This window comes from Carassius auratus, chromosome 12 (genome assembly GCF_003368295.1).
Source record: "Carassius auratus strain Wakin chromosome 12, ASM336829v1, whole genome shotgun sequence".
NCBI classification, from domain to species: domain Eukaryota; kingdom Metazoa; phylum Chordata; class Actinopteri; order Cypriniformes; family Cyprinidae; genus Carassius; species Carassius auratus.
Genome location: NC_039254.1, coordinates 16,951,180 through 16,971,220, shown reverse-complemented (window position 1 = coordinate 16,971,220; position 20,041 = coordinate 16,951,180). Strand labels below are relative to the sequence as shown.

Genomic DNA, 20,041 nt, shown 5'->3' with positions numbered 1-20,041 from the left:
AAGATACACAAAGCAGTACTTTGGAAATGCAGAAAATTCCATTTATGTTTAGTCACAGTAATGGATACAAAGAAAAAAAAAAGTAAAATAGGTTCTGTTGGTAGAATCTTGTTTCCTCTGTGGTAGTTCCTCTTTAGTCAGATGCATCACTCTCCGTTTGATTTTTTTCAGACCCACCTAAGATTCTTCACTCAAATTTGCGACTCAACACATTTCTTTTGTCCACTTTTCACCTCTGTTTGTACCTTGATGCAGAAATGGAGTGGAATTTCCAGTTGCCTTTGTATTTGTTTTATGGTAAGATCAAATTTATGTGTAATTAAATATGTGGCATAAGCTATACTAAAATTGCCTAATGTCATAAAGATAGTAATCAGATACAATAACATTTTCTTCACTTGTATACTTGCTGTGAGCTGAATAGATTGTGACCTCCAATGCTTTCTCTTGTCTGTTGATAGTTTATACTTTTTTTTTTGCCATGAAATCTTTACTGATTTTTATAAATTAAACATGGACTGAAACAGTACTCAGAGCAAAAATGTGTAAAACTTATTTTAAAATGTATTTTAAGAATGCTTGTTCATCTCTCCTTTATTATTGCATTGCATTGCATTGTATTTTAAAACTACAGAGCTTTGACAATAAAAAAGGTATTTAAATATAATCTTACTAAGACAATTTATTCATGTCTGAGCTGCTTTAACTGAAAGAAACCTGCACTGACATACCTTAAACATTTGTCAGTGCAGTTATTTTGTGGCACATCAGTGATGTTTTGTTGATGTTTGTTTATAAATGACATTTAAATGTCCTAACTGAAGCATGGCCTAATCCGGGTTTGTGAAACAAGGCCATTAAATGAACTGCTTTGTATATGCAGTTTGCATAGTCATTGATTGGCGTTTCATATATATATATATATGTGTGTGTGTGTGTGTGTGTGTGTGTATATATATATATATATATATATATATATATATATATATATATATATATATTTTTTTTTTTTTTTACAGAGCAAGGTACTTAGTTTAATGATTCATTTAAAGACTTTTAATTTCCTTTCTTTTACATGTTAGTATGCCATTCATTAATGGCCTTCAACATTGATCCTGTGACCTGGAAGACCTTCACAAGCAATGAAAACACTGGCTTTGGCTATAAAGTGATACAGAAAGGTGCAAGGTGAGCTCACATGCATTACCACAGATCACTCAAAACAAGCAAATGAACTGCTGAAAACAGCAGAAGATCTGAATCCAAGACCACTAATCAAAAGCCCTAATGTGTATAACAAATTAATGAATTACTCAAGTACCAAGCTAAACTTTCTAAATCTGAAATTTTGTTTCTGTTTTTCATTTTTAGTCAGAAGGCACTGCAAAGCCATTACATGTCTACTGTACAGCTAGCTAGTGTTGTCACTGTAATGCTGGGCAAGCTAGACATTTTCCTTTGTCAGTTACTAAATTAAAATAAAACAGAGCCACAGAAGATGAACTTTTGACTGTAGTTTTCATTTCTGCTTTCTGTGATTTTCAGTAGACCAATATAAAAATATTTCACAACACTAACGGAAACCATGCTGGTGTCCACACCTTTTTATTTTTTCATTTGTTGCTTCATACTCAACCAGTGTAACCCAGCCAAGAATGCCACAGATTTATCTCTCTTTATATTCTTTCTGTCTCCTTCCATAGTCTGCTTGTGAGTGATCCTTTAATACAACACAGTCAAACTCGAAGAGGAAAAATTTATGACTGTTCTGTCACCACAGGAAAGTGCGTGACACTGGCCATTGCTGGTAATTGTTTTTTTTTTGTTTGTTTGTTTTGGTATAATGCTTTCAAATATGTAAAAATACGATAATACTTTTATCATTTGTGATAGAAAATATTCTTTTTATTCAAAAAAAGTCCCGGATGAAGCTGTCAACATGTCCCTTGGACTTTCAATGTCTCTAGATCCTCAGTCTTCGAGAGCAGTGGTAAGTTTCATATAACTCTTGTTCCAGAAATTGAGTTTGATTTTTTTTTTTTTTTGCACAGCCCTACCATCTAGTTAACAAAGTTAAACAGCATTGCCCTTTGTGTAATAAGTTACAGGAACTGTTAAACGCACCAACTTAAATAATAAAATACACTTACTGGTTGTGGTCTATAAACAATGCCTTCTCCAGACAAAGAGGGAACTGCTCCATCTTTCAAGAATAATCTTTGTGCGAATCCGGCGAATCAGCGAAACTGATTGAGATTGAGGAAGTTGTCCTCAGCAAGCTGTCCTCAGCAAAATGTGCTGCACATAGTTTTACACGTCTATTATCATTTTTGGGAACCGAGTTAAACATAAATTGTAACAATTAATCTCCAAGTACAGCGTCCCTGGGAAGCCCAAACAAAGTTGATTGGACTCCGAGATGAAAATAACAGCGTTTCGACGACATGGCGACAAACACACTCTACAAAGGCGCCCTTTCCTCTTCTCCATCGGAGCGCAACAAGACCATGCCCCCTTTTTTGTGTATTCCTGTTGGCGGAGGTTAGTCAAAAAACGGTTTAAGTTAGGGGTGCTCCGATCACGATCGGCCGATCGTTATGCGCATCTGGTGAGTAAAGCCGGTTTTCTAATCAGCGGATAATTCCAGCAGGTGCGTGATTTCACATAGAGCACCTGTTACTACACAGAGCCGTTGTTAATAGAGAAGATGCGCAAATCCACTTCATTTTCAGCGTTTTTTGGCACATCTTCTCAGTTAACAACGGCTCTGTGTAGTAACAGCTGCTCTATGTGAAATCACGCACCTGATGGAATTAACCGCTGATTAGATAATTTAGATAATTTACTGACGAGATGCGCATTAACGATCGGCCGATCGTGATCGGAGCACCGCTAGTTTTAGTGACGTCATTACTGCAGGAACTAGAGGGATGTAGTCTAAACTGGTCATTTGTTGTAGGCGAATTCTGTTAAATAAAATATCTTGCTTGGCATTGAACTTTGAGCTTTATAATTTTACAGATATTATTTATACTCTAACAACAACATTACACACTAACTAAAGTTTAAAACATTGAATCACGAATAACGGGAACTTTAACGTTTATTTAATATACAGGGCTTGAAATTAACTTTTTTACTCACTAGCAACTGTTGTTAGTGGTTTTCCTAAATTACTAGCCACTCAGCTTGGAAATTCAATTTTATATGATTAAAGTTAATGAATGCTAAAATTTACTTAAAATGATTTTCAGGTAATTTTTTGCCTATAGATAAATCAGTTTTTTTCTCCCTTACTAAATTGAATGTTGTATATTTTATTTATTTGTATTATATTTTATTAATCATTTAAATTATTATAATAAGATTATAATATAGGGCTGTTACCAATCAAATTAAATCAGTATCAACACCATCAATCTTTCAACTGCAAAAAAATAGAACACACAGGCAATTTAATGATGTTGAAATGCATTTAATCATTTTACATTTACATTAAGTCATTTAGCAGTTGCTCTTTTCCAAAATGTTAATGCATTAACAATGCAAAATTACAACTACATAAATGCTATGAGCCTAGAGTTTTATATAATTTTGTAATATACAGAAATGAAACATGTAGTGGCAGTATTCAGACAAGCATTGTAGATCCAAGTGTGAGCTTTTATTAAATCACAGCATGGTCAAAACAGGCAAAGTCCGAACACCAGCAAAGAGGAATATCCAAGGGAAAACAGAACTGTAATCCAGAAACGTGCAATGGTCAGGGCAACTTTCACAAAACACAAGGCAACAGTGAAAAACTCAAAATCCAAATGGGTAATCCAAATTAAAAAGAAAAATAAAACAAGGCAATCATTGAAACAAGTCAGTAGCAATGGCAGGGAAAATGCTTGGTAGAGTCTGCATCAGCAAAACAATACTTTGAAAGCTCTATCTGGCATGGCCATGCTTATATGGCTGCCAAACAGGAAGTAACCCCCCCCCCCAAGGAGCATACAGGGGGAAACCAGGGGGTGGGACGGAGGTCCGGGTTCAAGCAAAGTAAGTGGAATAGTGGCAGACTGTGGAGCCATGGGGGACCTGGTCAGTGGAGCCACGGCGGAGCAGACAGGGCAGGGAGCCATGGCGGTAAGGCAGAACAGGGGCCATTGCGTAGCAGGAAGAGTAGGGCGGCTGAGTGGAGCCGGCAGAACAGCAAAACATGGCCTAGTAGAGACATGGACACACCACTTGTCTGTGACAGAACAGGCAGAGAGTTTGTAAGCAGCCACCATAGCCGCAACACAGGGCCGGCGCTAGGCATTTGGGTGCCCTAAGCACAAATGCTTGGCGGTGCCCCCCCTCCCCAACCAACCAACCACCCACCCACCCACCAACCAAAGAAATAACTACCATTCAGAATTTCTTAGTTAGGTTCTCTTTACTTCCAAAATAACTGCTGCAAATGAATAATTGGAACTGAACAATGTAAACTAATCAAATTAATCAGAATTTTCAGTGGATTAGTCAGGATTAATCACTATTTTCAATTACACCTGAATCCTAACCATTTTTTTTTTTCCTGAAATGCATACCAAAAGATAAATAACAGGACACAGATACATAATTTTCATGTATTGATTCATCAATATGTGGTTCTTTTTTTCTGAATTTCAAAAGTTTAACATTTACTTAGATCAAATTTACCTGAGCACTATATCAAACCATGCCATTTAACTACTGATAGTGTAAGAGTTTTAGGTGAACCAGTGGTTAAATATATAGCCACATATCTATGAAATTTTGCATAGAGAAACTCGAAAGCATGAACTCAGAAACACAAACATGCGCCCTCTGCACTCTGGGCACTCTTGTTTTTGGGAGGTGTTCATTTGCTCTGCCATAATACTTTAGGATCGATATTTTCACGTTCTGAAGGCTTCAAGTGCCAGTAAAACCAAGTAAAAATGCATATGCTTTTCCAAACAGCTGTAATTTTCACTGCATTGCATGTAGGCGTTCTGCGCATGCGCAGTGTGAAACACAGGACGCTATAACAGGAAGAAGCTCCAGCGTATCAACTACCAAAGTCGTCTCTGTTTATCGAGCTTAGCATGAATGTATTTGAGAGTAACTGGGGTAAAACCTTAAGCTTCTTCGGTGTTTTCGTCGCGGCGCTCGCCGCTGTTTTTTACTATCTTGAGAATTCAGAGATCGACGAGACTTTTCCTGACCTGAATAATTTGTCACACTGCGCATGGGTGAAATGCGTTAAAAAATTTGACGTAATTAACGACAAACAACTAATTAACGTCGTTAACGCGCTATTTTTGACAGTCCTAATGTAAACACAAAGTTAAAAGTGCAAAAAAAGTTTAGTGCAAATAACAGTATAAGTGTATGAAGTATGAATTTTAAAGTGCACATTTTAAACTGCAAATAACCATGCATAACTGCACAGTAGAAATTACTCAACAGAGGGACTACATCTCTATAAAGAGACCATTCTGCTATTCTATAGAAATATATTAAACATTTTCACTACCATCAGTTGTCAGAGGCACACGCCTACATTTCCTAGCTGCAAAATCAGCTATCAGCAGTTTTGGGAACGTTACTTTAAAAAAGTAATTAGTTATAGTTGCTCACTACTTGTTCCAAAAAGTAACTGAATTACTCTATAAAGTAACTCGTTACCAGGGAAAGTAACTATTTGCGTTACTGTAAAAAAAAAAAAAAGAGAAAAAAAAAAGTTGCTACATGTCAGAGAATTTGTACTTTTTTTTTTTTTTTTTTTTTTTTTGCAGTTTTCACAAGTCAGTTGAAATGAGTAGAACAGACAGGTACATAACTTTCAATATTTATTGCACGTCAACAGACAGCAAGAGTTTTATCATGCACTTCAAAGATTATCTTTGTAAGAAAAGTGTTTTGGGCCACTAGCTTTGTAGATGCGTGTGTCACACATTACATATACACATTACATGCACGTTCTTGCCTTTGACCACAATGAATTTGAAGTAGTGCTTATATATCTACCTTGAAAATGCCAACTTTTCATCGGATTGCTCCTGACTCGCCATTTCTGCTGCTGCTGCGAATCTCTGTGTAGCTGTTGCGTGTGTGTGTGTGTGTGTGTGTGTTTGGCGCCGCTGGCGCAGCCGGTGTGCCGGCATGTGTGTAAAAACACTGGCTCTGATTGGCTACCATGAAACACATGACTCTGCCTTAGCCAATCACAACCGCTTATCTCGTCATTAACCCACCTGCTCTCTCCATGTATGAGCCAGGGGTGTGTTAGGATTGTATAGTTTATTAAATCAATGCATAGTAACGCACCGCATTTAACGTTCAGTAACGTTAACGGTGTTGTAACTACGGGAAAAGTAATTAGTTAGATCACCGCATTACTGAAAAAATAACGTCGTTACCTAACGCCGTTCTTTTAAAACTAAAATTTTTATTTAAAACATTGTCTTACCTGCAAGCGACGCACGAGCATCATCCCGCTGTCTCTTTTTTTATTTTTATTTTTTTTCGCCCCCAACTCTTGGTGCCTTTTCGAGGCCATGTCTGAGGTCGGTGTCTGCCAAATTTGACATTGATTGAGGCATAATCGAACAGACCACTGGGAGGTGGGGAAGGGGGGGGGGGGGCACCAGAGGGAGACTGGCACAGAGATTCACCTTTTTCTCGACTAATTTGGTCTAGGCCTATATTACTTTTGTATTGCTTTTGTATATTAACATGCTTTTAGAAATATTTTATTTGTTATTTATACTAGTAGCCTTTTGTGATGATTTTTTTCACGACCCAGATTTTTTGGTGCCCCCCCCAAGCACTTGGTGCCCTACGCGCAGTGCGTGATGTGCGTGAGCGCCGGCCCTGCCGCAACATGGCAGGCAGAATGTTCATAAACAGCGTATGAGTTCATGAATGGCCTCCATGGCCTTGGCAGGACAGACAGAGAGTTCAGAAGCAGCCTCCTTGTCTGTAACATGCCAAATAGAAAGTTTAAATGTGGGTACCACCACCTCAGAAGGTTCTACAGTGGATGCCACCTTCTCTGGAGGCCTCAGGAGCAGACTTGTGGACAGGAGAGGTCTTAGGAGGACAGTGTACAGGTCACACGCTCAAAATGGTGTCCGCCATTACAGAAAGCACTGAGGTCAGGGGAATAGTCTCTGTGACTGCAATGACATGGCGAAGCTCAGGTACATTTTCTTACTATGTTGCATACCAGAAGCCATTGATACTCTTTAAAAGTAGTTTTTTTAAGTTCATGGAATTTTTTTTATTTTTATTTTTTTTATTTTTTTTACATAAGACAAATATTTGCTCAGCAGAAATGACTGGAAATTATATAGCAATAGGATAGGATATAGAATTTACATGCACTTCCATAGATATTTAACATAATCTGAGTGTATTATTATACTATGTAATATATGATGTATTCATTTAATATTGATTGCTAATGATGCAAGGAGAGATCCAGGCAGGTGAAGTCTTTTTTTATTTTTATTTTATTAAACAAAATCTCATAAATCATAAGTTCTAACAATTACAGATGATACAAATTAAATATTGAAATCAGGATTTTAGGGATTTTACTAAATTAATACAAAATCCAAACTGAATATATTCTGCTAAAACTCTAAGAGACTAATCTGAAATCGAAGTATAATAATCCTCAGAGGTCAAAAGACAAAGGCCTTTGGAGCATGATGTGACGAGAGTGAGAGAAAAGAAGAAGCTTTTTTTAAAAGCCAGTTGGACCTATATATACACAAGATGTCAGACGTCTACCGTCTACAGAACAAATATTTTCCATCACTTGAATTAGATTGAAGTCAATTCTGGGTCACATTAACATGACAGGGAAATGCAACAGATAAGATCAGATACATCTTTAGATACAGCAGATCTTAGCAGCGTAGCAGCAAAGTGATATTTAAGGATTGCTATCTAGGTGTAAAACCACAGCCTCTTCTTTATCTATTGCATCAAATGCTCCAAAGGCCTTTGTCTTTTGACTTCTGAAGATTGTTATACTTAGATTTTACATTGCTCTCTTAGAGTCTTAGCAGAATATATAAAAGAATCATAAAGAATAACTCATATTGAATATGCTGTATACATGAATATGAAAAATAAGATAAATAAAACAACATTGGAAATTTGCATACACCACATTTGTACTGCAAAAGCATGAAAGAAAGGGTAACACTTTATTTTAATGATCCTGTTGAACATTCTGTTGACAATAAGTAACATTGCACCTTCATATCTAACTCTCAATAGAGTATTTATACATTTCTAACCCTAACCCTACCAGCCTATACTAGTAACTCTACCAACACTCTGTTGAGAGCTAGTAGATATGTAGGTGCAACGTTACTTACAGTCAACAGAATGTGTTAAAGTGTAACCAAGAAAAGAGTGTGTGCAGGGGTGTAGCCATCTTTTCAGAAGTGAGCGGGACAGAATATATATATATTTATTAGGGGTGTAACGATACGCGTATTCATATTGAACCGTTCGGTATGAGGCTTTCGGTTCGGTACGCGGTACGCATTATGTACTGAACGGTTCGTTGAACTAATTAATTATATTTGAAAAAAAAAAAAAAAAAAATTAATTATTCTCTAATTTCTAGCTTTTAATTTGCTTAGAAATCTATAATTGCTTGACAATAACAAATAATATATATATTTTTTTATATACTACAAACACTTATTTATCACATAATAAGGCAGTATAGTTTCTATACTGTAATAAATCTATGTCAATTAGCACTTGTTTTGTTGATATACTGTATTTATCACCTGCTTGAGATGACTTGAAAAACCATATATTGTCGCAATCCTATATTAATGTCCTCGTGTTTCCAAAAGTTTCAGTTCTTGTGTCAAAACAACTGTTTTCATACAGCGATAGCTGGACGCTGTTGCCCATATTAGGAGTTTCCTGATATGATTTTCTGCTCGAGAGCGCGCTCCGGCTTCGAGAATAAATGAAACACACACTGCACGAGTGTTTAGCGCTTCTGGGTCCGAATAAAATATCAGGTCATGCGCAGACTATCCTGTCTCTTTGAGTTTAAATCTATATTTATTCACACCAGCTTTTGAAAACATATATGCAGACACATCTGACTGAAAAAGTGCGGGGGACGATTTTCCATGATATTAAAAGTGGGGGGGACGTGTCCCCCACGTAATCTACGCCCCTGAGTGGGTGCATGTACTAATCAGGTGGCAAGGAAGTCGACCGGAAGTTGAAGTCATCTTGTAGCAGAACTTCACTTGCGTTAGCATCCCATTGACCTCCCATTCATTTTCGAATAACTTTACATCTGAGGCGTTTAAAGACTCCATTTGTCCATTATTTATTTCTAAAGATACACGACAATGTATAAAGGGCTCCATTACCTTCTATGTTACATTATGGCCCTGTAGAAATAGTTTTTGTAAAAATAGGCTAACGATTGCATCATAATCACTCGACTCATTGTCGCACAGTAGATAAATTGCCGTACAGACAGGAGGAGAAGCTCGCAGGCAATTAACTTAATATGGTGTACTGGCTTTACATTTTAAAATACTATACAAAATAATTAATCAGAATACTTACTCCTGCTCACTCACGCCAAAGAACTCCCCGCTCAAGCTCGCCGTCTCTGCAAGATTAACGATGGCAGTTTGCACGCACAGCTACTAGAAGATTTACATCTGTCAGACAGGTTGCTGACGTCATCAAGCTTAGTTTGGGTCTCAGCGTCAGAAACGGAAGTGCTAAAAATTGCTAAAAATGGGCTTCACTTGTCTCAATTGAGTTCCAATGGGGTATCTGTGTCCATTTCTTTTACTGTCTATGGTATTAATGTGAAAAAGTACACCATAGGACATCAGCATGATTATGGTTAGTATTTGTATTATTTGATTCATTGTTGGATATAAACCTGCAACAATCATAGACAATCATAAAGATGGTCAAAATAATATAACATTTGCACCTCCAATTTTACACTAGTTTCCAGAGTTAGTCATATTGGAAATAATAACATCTTAATTTCTTTCAGGTTTGTGGTCCAACCATACCTAAGAACTGTGATGTAACCACTTACAACGGCATGTGCTTTAAAATCAGTTCAGGCAATGTTGTAAGCAAATCTGTGCCAAGGACTCTGAGAGGTATTTGTATGGGGTTTTGACAAATCAATATTCATACTGTATATGACATGATTATCACTGCCGAGGAGCTTCAGATTGAAGGAAACATGATGCAGATTTTTTTTCTCCAACCTCAGAATGCCCAACATCCAAAATTGATATCGCCTTTTTAATGGATGGATCTGGAAGTGTAGATGATGTGGATTTTAATAAGATGAAGGTTTTTGTTATAGAAATGATCAAAAGTTTTATAGACCATGATACACAGGTAGGACTATCAATGAATTTATTATGTTCTAGATTATGATTCTATCACCAATTTTACCAAGAGGAACTAAATCTATCTATCTGTCTTACAGTTTGCCATAGCACAGTTTTCTACATATTGTAAAATTCATCACGAGTTTCAACAAGTAAAAAATGCCAAAGCATGGGAAGATGCAGTGAGTGTGATACCTCAACTGAAGGGATGGACTAAAACTGCAACAGCTATAGAAAAACTTGTGTAAAAAATGTTTCCTGATATTTCATTAAAATTTTATTTAAACACAATTTACTTTACTTAAAAAAAAGATATGTAAAAAGAAAAAGTAAGACCATGAACAATATTATCATTTATTATACAGTTATACAACTTTCACAGTTGCATCATTATTCTGTACTATTCTCCATCAACAGGAAGGAGCTATTTGTTAGTCAGGGAGGTGCAAGACCATCAGCCAGCAAAATTCTGGTTGTTATCACAGATGGTGAATCAACTGAATCAAATGATTTCTTGAAAAAAGCTGTTCAAAAAGCACAAGAAAAAGATATAAAACGATATGCTATTGGGGTAAGATAGATATGCTGCCCTCTCTTATGTGTTTGTCTTGGAAAAGGTTTGAAGTTTTTTTTTTTTTTTTTTTTTTTTTGATTGCTGTGTAAATGGAAAATCTGTCACCATTTAACCACACCCTATGTCGTTACAAACCTGAATTACTCACTTTCTTCTAAAGGTTTTTTATTGATTTATTTATTTCCATAAGATAAAAGTCACTGGAAACCAGTGTTGTGTTGGACCCACTGGACCTTCATTTTTTGACAAAAACAAATTCAACATTCTTCAAAATATCTTATTTTGTGTTCAGTAGGGGGGAAAATTATACATATTTGGAATGACATGAGGTTGAATAAATGATGCCAGAAGTTATAAACATTATATTTATGAAGCGTTATCCCTACTTTTCTTAGGTTGGCAATGCTTTTAATAATGACAAAGCAGCAACGGAGCTGGCAATTATTGCATCTTTACCCACCAATAAGCATGTTTTCAAAGTAACTGACTTTGACGCGCTGGAAAGTATTCGTGAGCAACTCAAAGAGAATATTATTGCCATTGAAGGTATGTTTGTCGAAGAAAAAAAAAAAAGACTGACAGAAAGTTTACATTTTACAGTTGTCAGCTGTTATGTGAATTAATGTACCATGTGTATTGGGTTGTTTATAATTATAATAATAATAATAATAATAATAATAATAATAATAATAAATCAATTAATTAACTGTGTTGTTGCTTCCTTTATTGGCTAGGAACCCAGACCACTGGTGATTCATCTCGGATGGAGTTTGCACAGGACGGGTTTAGTGCAGCATTAACATCAAATGTAATTATATTACATCACACCAAACTTAAAAAACCATTACATGAAAATAAAAATATGGAATACATAGAGTGGGTATAGAAATTATTTACATTGTGTTGCTTTGCAGGCTGAAATTAAGACAGAAACAGTTTTTGTTTTAACCATCAGTATTTACTGGAAAAGGAATAGAACCAACATGGCAATAAAAAAAAAACAAAAAAAAAAAAAAATTGATCCTCTTTTCTTATTTATTAATTTTTTTGACATGTAGGTGTTATATGTTTCATTTGATTGTTATAAGTTGCACTGAGTAAATACTGCTGGAAAAAAACAAAAACTGTGTCTTAATTTGATTATTTTCTAATTTTTAAGAATTATGCAGAAATAATAATAATTAAATAAGTTTAAATAATTAAATAAAAACAAATTAAAAAAAAAATGAAATGCTATGGGATTTACATTTTTTCTTTACTAAATAAAATGATCATTTTCTAGTAAATTATTTGAAATAAATACAAACAAACCCAAGTAACACATTCTTACCTTTATAATATGAAAAGTCCATTCTGGAAAACTTGGATCAGTAATGTGAGGATGTCCCAGTACCAGTACGTAAAAAAAGTCACATGAAGCATTCATCCATTTAATGATACTGACACCACAAATATGCAATTAAGAACATAAACCCGGGGTTGAGAAATGTAGGTTACAGGGTGAATTGTCATATGATTAATTGGGAATGCCGGTTAAAGAATGAGTAGTGTGAAAGTGTGAAGCAGGATAACCAGGATCCTGTTTAGAATGACCAAGGGTTGATATTTCAAGTGTTAAAACCATAAACGGAACATGTATGGTTGTAACACAAACAGCATATCATTTCTCTAATATCCTGCACTCAGACAGATATAATGATGACTGCAGTGGGAGCTTTCCAGTGGAAGGGTGGATATCAGCTGTACAAACAAAATGATCAGTCAAATGTCTTTCAAGCTGGAAGTGAGCATGACAGTTATTTAGGTAAGATCTTTTCTTTGACTGTTTATATCAAAATCTAATCAGTCAAATGCAGCAGAATATTTTAAAGTCTATTTTATTTGCAGGTTATTCCTTAACAATAGCGACAGTGTTTGGAACAAAGTATGCAGTCATGGGAGCACCAAGACACAAGCACAAGGGACAAGTAACTGTTTCAAGAATTGATAATATTCCAAGGACTTTAAAAGAACTGGATCCTCCTAAGGTTATAAAACTCATATTTGTGTAAAATATTGGCACGTGGCAGAAACAAGTTAAAGTAAGCTCAAAATAGACTGCATGTTAAGCTATACAGCTTACCTTTCTCTTTTCTCAGCCTCAGATTGGCTCATATTTTGGAGCTGAGGTTTGTGTGGTGGATTTGAACAGGTTCTCGAGAACAGTCCTCCTGTTGGTATCGGCACCAACATACATGGAGCCTGACCGGGAGGGCAAAGTGTTTGTTTACACCTTCAGTCGCCGGGTAAGCGATGGGGATTAAATGTTTTAGAACATTTTGAAAATCAGTTCTGCTTTAAGTTTAGATATTTTATGTGCTTACTTGTTAACTCTCTCTGCTCTATCTTCACAGTCTTACTTATTTTTTTCGGGTTTGGAGCTGGTGGGAACGACAGATCAGAGGGGTCGGTTTGGCTCTTCTCTGGCCAGTCCAGCAGATCTGAATGGTGATGGTTACATGGATGTGCTGATCGGAGCTCCTTTAGAGGAGGACGGACAGGGCAGCATCTACATCTTCAATGGTGGAGAATATCAAATAAATCCCACATATTCACAGGTGCAATGGGTGGGAAAAGAGTTAATTATAAAAAAGACAAATTAACACTGTTTTGGTACTTTGCACAAGTAGGATTGGAACACATTCTGTTTTTCGTTGTTGTGAGAACTATTGGATATTTAAACGTTTAATGTTCAAAATAAAAATGTTAAAATTAAGAATTTTCCCTAATTGTTTTACACTGATTACAGATTTGACTAAAATTCATCATGCACAACCATTATTCAACCCTGTTAAAACTATTCAAACAAATAATTTTCTTTAATGTACTGGAAATAATTTTATCATTAATAACAGAGCAACAATCCAAGTATTTATTGTCAAAACACTCCAACAAAAATATCTGTCTTAACTGTAAATGTTTTTCTGTTATACCTCCATGCTGAAATCCTCTGTGTCTCATTCTCCCGGTTTCCATCACTGTATGTGATGACAGAGGATTGCTGGGTCATCTGTGAGACCAGGTTTGCGGTTCTTTGGGATTTCGTTGAGTCAGTCCTCTCTAGACCAGAGTACAGACAGCCTTCCTGATATTGCTGTTGGGGCCATGGGAGCAGTTCTGCTACTCAGGTGTGTTTTTGTTTAATACAGAACTCTACATATACAAATCTGCAGATTCAGTCATCAACATACATATGTGTTATATGTGAATCATTCAGGTCCAGACCAGTCATGCAACTGAAAACCAAAGTAACTTACAACCCATCCAAAATACCAACCGGTGAAACAGTGCAGCCACTGAAAAACACCATGAAAGTATGCTTCACCATGAGTCCATACAGACACAGCGTAAAAGGTTTATCCAAAATTAGAAATATTCTTTGATGTTGTAAAGATGTGCAGATATTTTCTCCTGTGCCAGTTTAAACAACTATAAATGTATTGTCTCTGTGGTGTACTGAAATGTTTATATGATAATCCCTACTCAGCAGCATTGATTCAGACAAAGATTGGAATTTGGGGGCATTTCTATTGGTTGGACCACCAAATGGCATTAAGCAACTGGAAACCTGTCTGAAAAAGAAAAATGACTTTTGTTGATGTAACTAGTGGCATTAGCTTTAAACACAAGTTTTATTCATTCTGAGATATTTCATCAGAGTCAGAGACAGATATGACAAAAAATGTGTGGTCCGTATTATTTATTTATTTATTTGGAAAGAAATTAATAAATATTAAATTACATAATAAAATGCACTTTTAATAATTTCTTTAGTTGTTATAATAAGACAGAATATTACTGTTTTTACTGTAATTAGTGCAAACATGGTACTATAATAAATATGTTGAAAATATTAAGTCTGATTTAAACAGTACTACAGTTTTTAAAATTGAAAACATTTTAAAATTTGAAAACACAACATTTAAAACAAATTAAATGTCCTGCTTGTATCACTTAAATCACACACACACACGCACACATATATATATATATATATATATAGTTTTATGTTTTATGTTTATGTTTATTATCTAGGCTTAACAGCAAATATTAATTACACCATAATTCTGGATGCCAAGCGACAGAAATATCGAGCATATTTCTCACCCAAAAACCGCATCTCCAATGATTTGATGAACATTAGACTAAATGAAGAAACTTGCAAAAGTCATTCTTTCTTCATAGACGTAAGTCTGAAACATTTTTTCATACTTTTAAATATCAAAGTCTGTTATTCTGGCTGTATGAAATAATGTTTATGAATGGGAATAATTAAGTGCTGTACTTTATAATAAGATGCATCAATGTGCCAACACAAAGTGAAAATCATGATTTTATGCTACATTAATATCTTATATGTATCCCATCAGGCTTTCTCAGAAGATGCTCTGAACCCATTGTCCAATCAATTAACATTCACTTTTGAGGGTCTACCATCTGCCAAACTGCAAAACATAACGCCAATACTGCTGCCGGGGATAAAGACCACCACAGACCACAATGTAAAAGGAGGCACATCAAGTTCAATTGCAATGTCACGTATCTTTCATATGTAATGTTAAAGGGAATAGCTCATCGCTATTTAATGTCACCTGTAAGACTTTCTTTCTTTCTTTTAGTAGATAAGTATATATTTTGAAAAATGTCTGTGCTTGCCCTTACAATGAAACTCAGTGGGGTTGAGTGTTTTTTTTTTTTTTTTGGACCTTATTGACTTTTATTGGATGAGCTAAAACATTCTTCAAAATAGTTTATTTTTATTAAAAAAAAAGAAAAAAAGAAAGAAATATACAGAAAATCATTTGAAATGAAACAATAGTAATGATGAAAGAATTCTGAGTTTTGAGGGAACTATCCAACTCAAAACACATGGTATTTTCAGGTTTCTATATTTCAGCATTAATAAGACCCACAACATCACATTTTCGCACAAGTCCTGAAAGAAGACAAAGAGAACCCATTCAAACAAATGAGACTATATATATATATATATATATATATATATATATATATATATATATATATATATATATATATATATATATATATATATATATATATATATATTCACTTAAAGTATTATTAGGAACACCTGTTAAATTTCTCATTAATCCAATTATCTAAACAACCAATCACATGATAGTTGCTTCAATGCATTTAGGGGTGTGGTCCTGGTCAAGACAATCTCCTGAAGTCCAAACTTAATGTCAGAATGGGAAAGAAAGGTGATTTAAGCAGTTTTGAGCGAGGCATGGTTGTTGGTGCCAGACGGGCCGGTCTGAGTATTTCACAATCTGCTCAGTTACTGGGATTTTCACGCACAACCATTTCTAGGATTTACAAAGAATGGTGTGAAAAGGGAAAAAAACATCCAGTATGCGGCAGTCCTGTGGGCGAAAATGCCTTGTTGATGCTAGAGGTCAGAGGAGAATGGGCCGACTGATTCAAGCTGATAGAAGAGCAACTTTGACAGAAAATTGTGAAGCCACAACATGCACAACCTTGAGGCGGATGGGCTACAACAGCAGAAGACCCCACTGGGTACCACTCATCTCCATTACAAATAGGAAAGAGTGCCCTACAATTTGCATGAGCTCACCAAAATTGGACAGTAGAAGACTGGAAAAATGTTGCCTGGTCTGATGAGTCTCGATGTCTGTTGAGGCATTCAGATGGCAGAGTCAAAATTTGTTGTAAACAGAATGAGAACATGGATCCATCATGCCTTGTTACCACTGTGCTGGCAGGTGGTGGTGGTGTAATGGTGTGGGGGATGTTTTCTTGGCACACTTTAGGCCCCTGAGTGCCAATTGGGCATCGTTTAAATGCTATCCTATCAATATTGGCCAACATTTCTAAAGAATGCTTCAGCACCTTGTTGAATCAATGTCATGTAGAATTAAGGCAGTTCTGAAGGCGAAAGGGGGTCAAACACAGTATTAGTATGGTTTTTCTAATAATCCTTTAGGTGAGTGTATATAATAGGAGGCGAGGCCAATGAAATGTCTGACCTCTTGGACTGATGTGGGAGTGGGCAAAGCTTTGACCTTGTTGACTTTATTGAGGTCAGTGGCCACACCGTACTCAGACACAATATGACCTAGATAGACAATTTGGCAGCAGAACAGGCAGCATTTGGCTGGTTTCAGTTTGAGATTCGCATGTTTAAGTCTCTGGAACACTTGGCTCAGTCACTGCAGCATCTCGGGCACATCCTTGGCCAGCACGAGGATGTCGTCCAGGTAGACAAGGCAGGTCTCCCACTGCAAAAGGCGGCTGTGCGGCGGGCTCTTGGTGTTAGCTCAACTTGCCAGTAACCTGAAGCAAGATCCAAAGTGCTGAACCATTTGGCGGTGGCGAGAGTGTCCAGCGTATCTTGGATGCAGGGAAGCGGGAACTCGTCAGTGATGGTGTGGTTGTTGAGCGCCTTGTAGTCTATACAAAGGCGATAAGTCCCATCCTTTTTACGCACCATAACGATCGGTGAGGCCCAACTGCTGTGGCTGCGTGTGGCGATGCCGCTCTGGAGGCCCTCACTGATCTGCCGTTCTGCGATTCACTTCTTTTCCCCAGCCATTCGACGAGGAGGCTGCTTCACCGGAGGTCCTGGTCGGGTTATGATGTCATGCTGCACAAGACTGCTCCAGCCCAGATCACCAGGTCCCCTGTAAAATACACTTTCATAGGCACACAACAGGTTAGATAGTTCAAGTTTTTCATTGTCATTAAAGTCAGTGGAACTCTGGGCGTAGAGCTCCTGGAGGTGCTCTGGAACTGCAGGGGGGCTGGCTGGAAAGTCTGCCACTGTGGAGACATTGGACGAGGGCAGAGCTTCAGCGGGCTGGAGGAGTCCTGCAATGGCACCTTCTTTAATAGTCACAGCCTTGTTGCCAGGGTTAAAGGGGCGTAATGGAACGATATTGGTGGGCTGTGCGTTGACTAGGGCTCTGGCAATGAGTACTTTGTACTTTTCAACAAAGCCTTTTGTGGGGCTAAGCATCATGTCTCACTGAGCTTCCCTGCAAAAGTGCACGTTGCCCTTGACTAGGTACTCTTGTCCCGCTTCAACCATGACAGTTCTGGCTACTCTTACAGTGTGTGAGTTTGGAACAGTTTCTGTGTGAAAGTAGGTGCACTTCTTCTCCAAACAGCATTATGCGGTGCTTACCGAAACCAAGTGGGCCTCAGCTTGGGTTAGGAAAGGATGGCAAGCAGCACCTCATTGCCCTCTATATCCGCTACAAGGAAGTCCACTTCAACTTGACAGTTGTTGAAACTGACCGGTATCTTGGCCTCACCGAGCACTGGCACGTCTCCTGGTCCCATCCCGAGCAAAGTCTCTACGGTGGATGACTGAAGCGGTGGTCTCACGTCTTGGTGAATGGCGTTGTATTGGTGAAGGGGCAGCACGCTCCTCCGCGCTACGCTGTCCAGGACTGCACATATATCCAGCTCAGATATGTGCATGTGAATGTTCATTTTCACGATTCTGGCTTTTAAGGTGGAACACAGTTTCTTTGGCAGTGCTTGCAAGGAAAGTCTTTGTATTTCTTTGAGGGGACGAGCACTGGCTCTGTTTGTGACCCCAACCATTACAGTTATAGCAGCGAATGTCACCCCTTTTAAAGTTCTTGTGCTGATTTATTGTTTTAGAGGATGTGTGTGGGACAAAGTGATTGGGTGATGGGCTAACTGCAGAGGTAGTGGGAGTCATAGTCAGATTTTTGTGTCTTTCTCTGACAACAGCGGCCCGGGGCCTGTGTTAAGTGAGGTTGCGGGCCCCTGGCTGCATGATGCTGGTGACATAGGAAGCAGCTCTCTTGGTAGTGTCATGACAGTGAGCTATCTTGTAAGCTTTAGCTAGTGTAGCTGGACGTCTCTCTAACAGTCTTTGAACTAGCTCTGCATCACCCAGGCTGTTTGTGAAAACTTCAACAGCTATAGCGTCTTGCTCAGTCTCTGACCAATCACCATAAGCTATAGCTACTTTTCCATAAATGTCATCTCTGAACACATGAAGCGCCTCACCAGATTTATGCACTCTTTGCCTCAGCTCAACTGCTACAGCCGCTGCATGATCTGAAGAAGGGCCATAAGCAGTCTTGAGTTCCTCCAGCAGGCGGCGGTAGTCCCAATTGGATGAACAAGGGTTTCTGTGGACGATGGCGCCTGCAGCTCCGGTGAGGCAGAATTTCAGCTGAATGGCCATTATTTTGACTGACCAGTGATTTGCCTCTGCGCAGCTCTCAAACCTGTGCAGAAACTCTCTCCATGGTGTGCTGCCGTCGTACTGGCCGGGACGTAGAGTGGGGCTCTCTCTTTGGGGTTATAGCCCTCATCGCTGTCCGACAGAGGAGGCTGATGGGATGCAGAGCGGCTCTTACTTGTTGGAGATGAGGGACAGGATTGGCGCAATGGGAAATGTCCATGTTTTACAGTCATGTCTCCGCCTTGTGTTAATAAGCTTTCACAGTACCTTGACTGCTGTCCTCTTCATTGGTTAGCAACATGAATGGGTTTGAGTAGATGGTTTCCCATCGGTAAACATCGGAGGGATAGCGAGCGGCCGCCATGTTGTATTAGCTTAGCCGTGCCGCTATTACACTGGTATTAGAGTTACTTGGCTTTACTTTTTATTGCCATTTTATTTTCAATGCTCACCAGTCTTTTAACAGCATGAAAGTCCCTTTGAAGACTTTGATAGATCCCTGTTCTATAAATAAAACAGGGCAGGCAATGACACCTGGTAAACACCTCTAAACAGATGGACTCTAAGTTCACCTTCAAATTAACAGCTAATGCTAGAGATTCACATAATTTTACACCACACACATTTGTGTGTGTACTGGATAATTTTTCTCAATAAATAAATGAAAAATAAAATATTTTTTGTCTCATTTGTTTGATTCGGTCTTCTTCGAAAATCTGAATTTTTGGGTTATGTTTATGCATAAACAGAAAATTTGAAAGGGTTCACAAACTTTTAAGCAGCACTGTATGTCTAAACATA

The 20,041-nt window shown here is 37.6% G+C and overlaps 1 protein-coding gene across 2 annotated transcripts in view; it reads left to right on the top strand.

Annotated features, from left to right (window-relative positions):
• Positions 1-20,041, top strand: part of LOC113111995 (integrin alpha-M-like) — a 37,759-nt gene that overhangs the window by 12,421 nt on the left and 5,297 nt on the right. For both annotated transcript variants that reach the window (XM_026277323.1, XM_026277321.1), the window contains 18 exons: positions 172-297; positions 1,083-1,188; positions 1,704-1,807; positions 1,920-1,990; positions 10,067-10,178; positions 10,295-10,425; positions 10,517-10,662; positions 10,836-10,989; positions 11,388-11,538; positions 11,727-11,800; positions 12,679-12,796; positions 12,880-13,019; positions 13,131-13,277; positions 13,386-13,589; positions 14,026-14,159; positions 14,249-14,385; positions 15,067-15,218; positions 15,402-15,533. In XM_026277323.1, coding sequence (XP_026133108.1) covers positions 258-297; positions 1,083-1,188; positions 1,704-1,807; positions 1,920-1,990; positions 10,067-10,178; positions 10,295-10,425; positions 10,517-10,662; positions 10,836-10,989; positions 11,388-11,538; positions 11,727-11,800; positions 12,679-12,796; positions 12,880-13,019; positions 13,131-13,277; positions 13,386-13,589; positions 14,026-14,159; positions 14,249-14,385; positions 15,067-15,218; positions 15,402-15,533 — 2,253 coding nt within the window. In that variant the 5' untranslated portion in view covers positions 172-257. The remainder of the gene's footprint in view (positions 1-171; positions 298-1,082; positions 1,189-1,703; positions 1,808-1,919; positions 1,991-10,066; positions 10,179-10,294; positions 10,426-10,516; positions 10,663-10,835; positions 10,990-11,387; positions 11,539-11,726; positions 11,801-12,678; positions 12,797-12,879; positions 13,020-13,130; positions 13,278-13,385; positions 13,590-14,025; positions 14,160-14,248; positions 14,386-15,066; positions 15,219-15,401; positions 15,534-20,041) is intronic.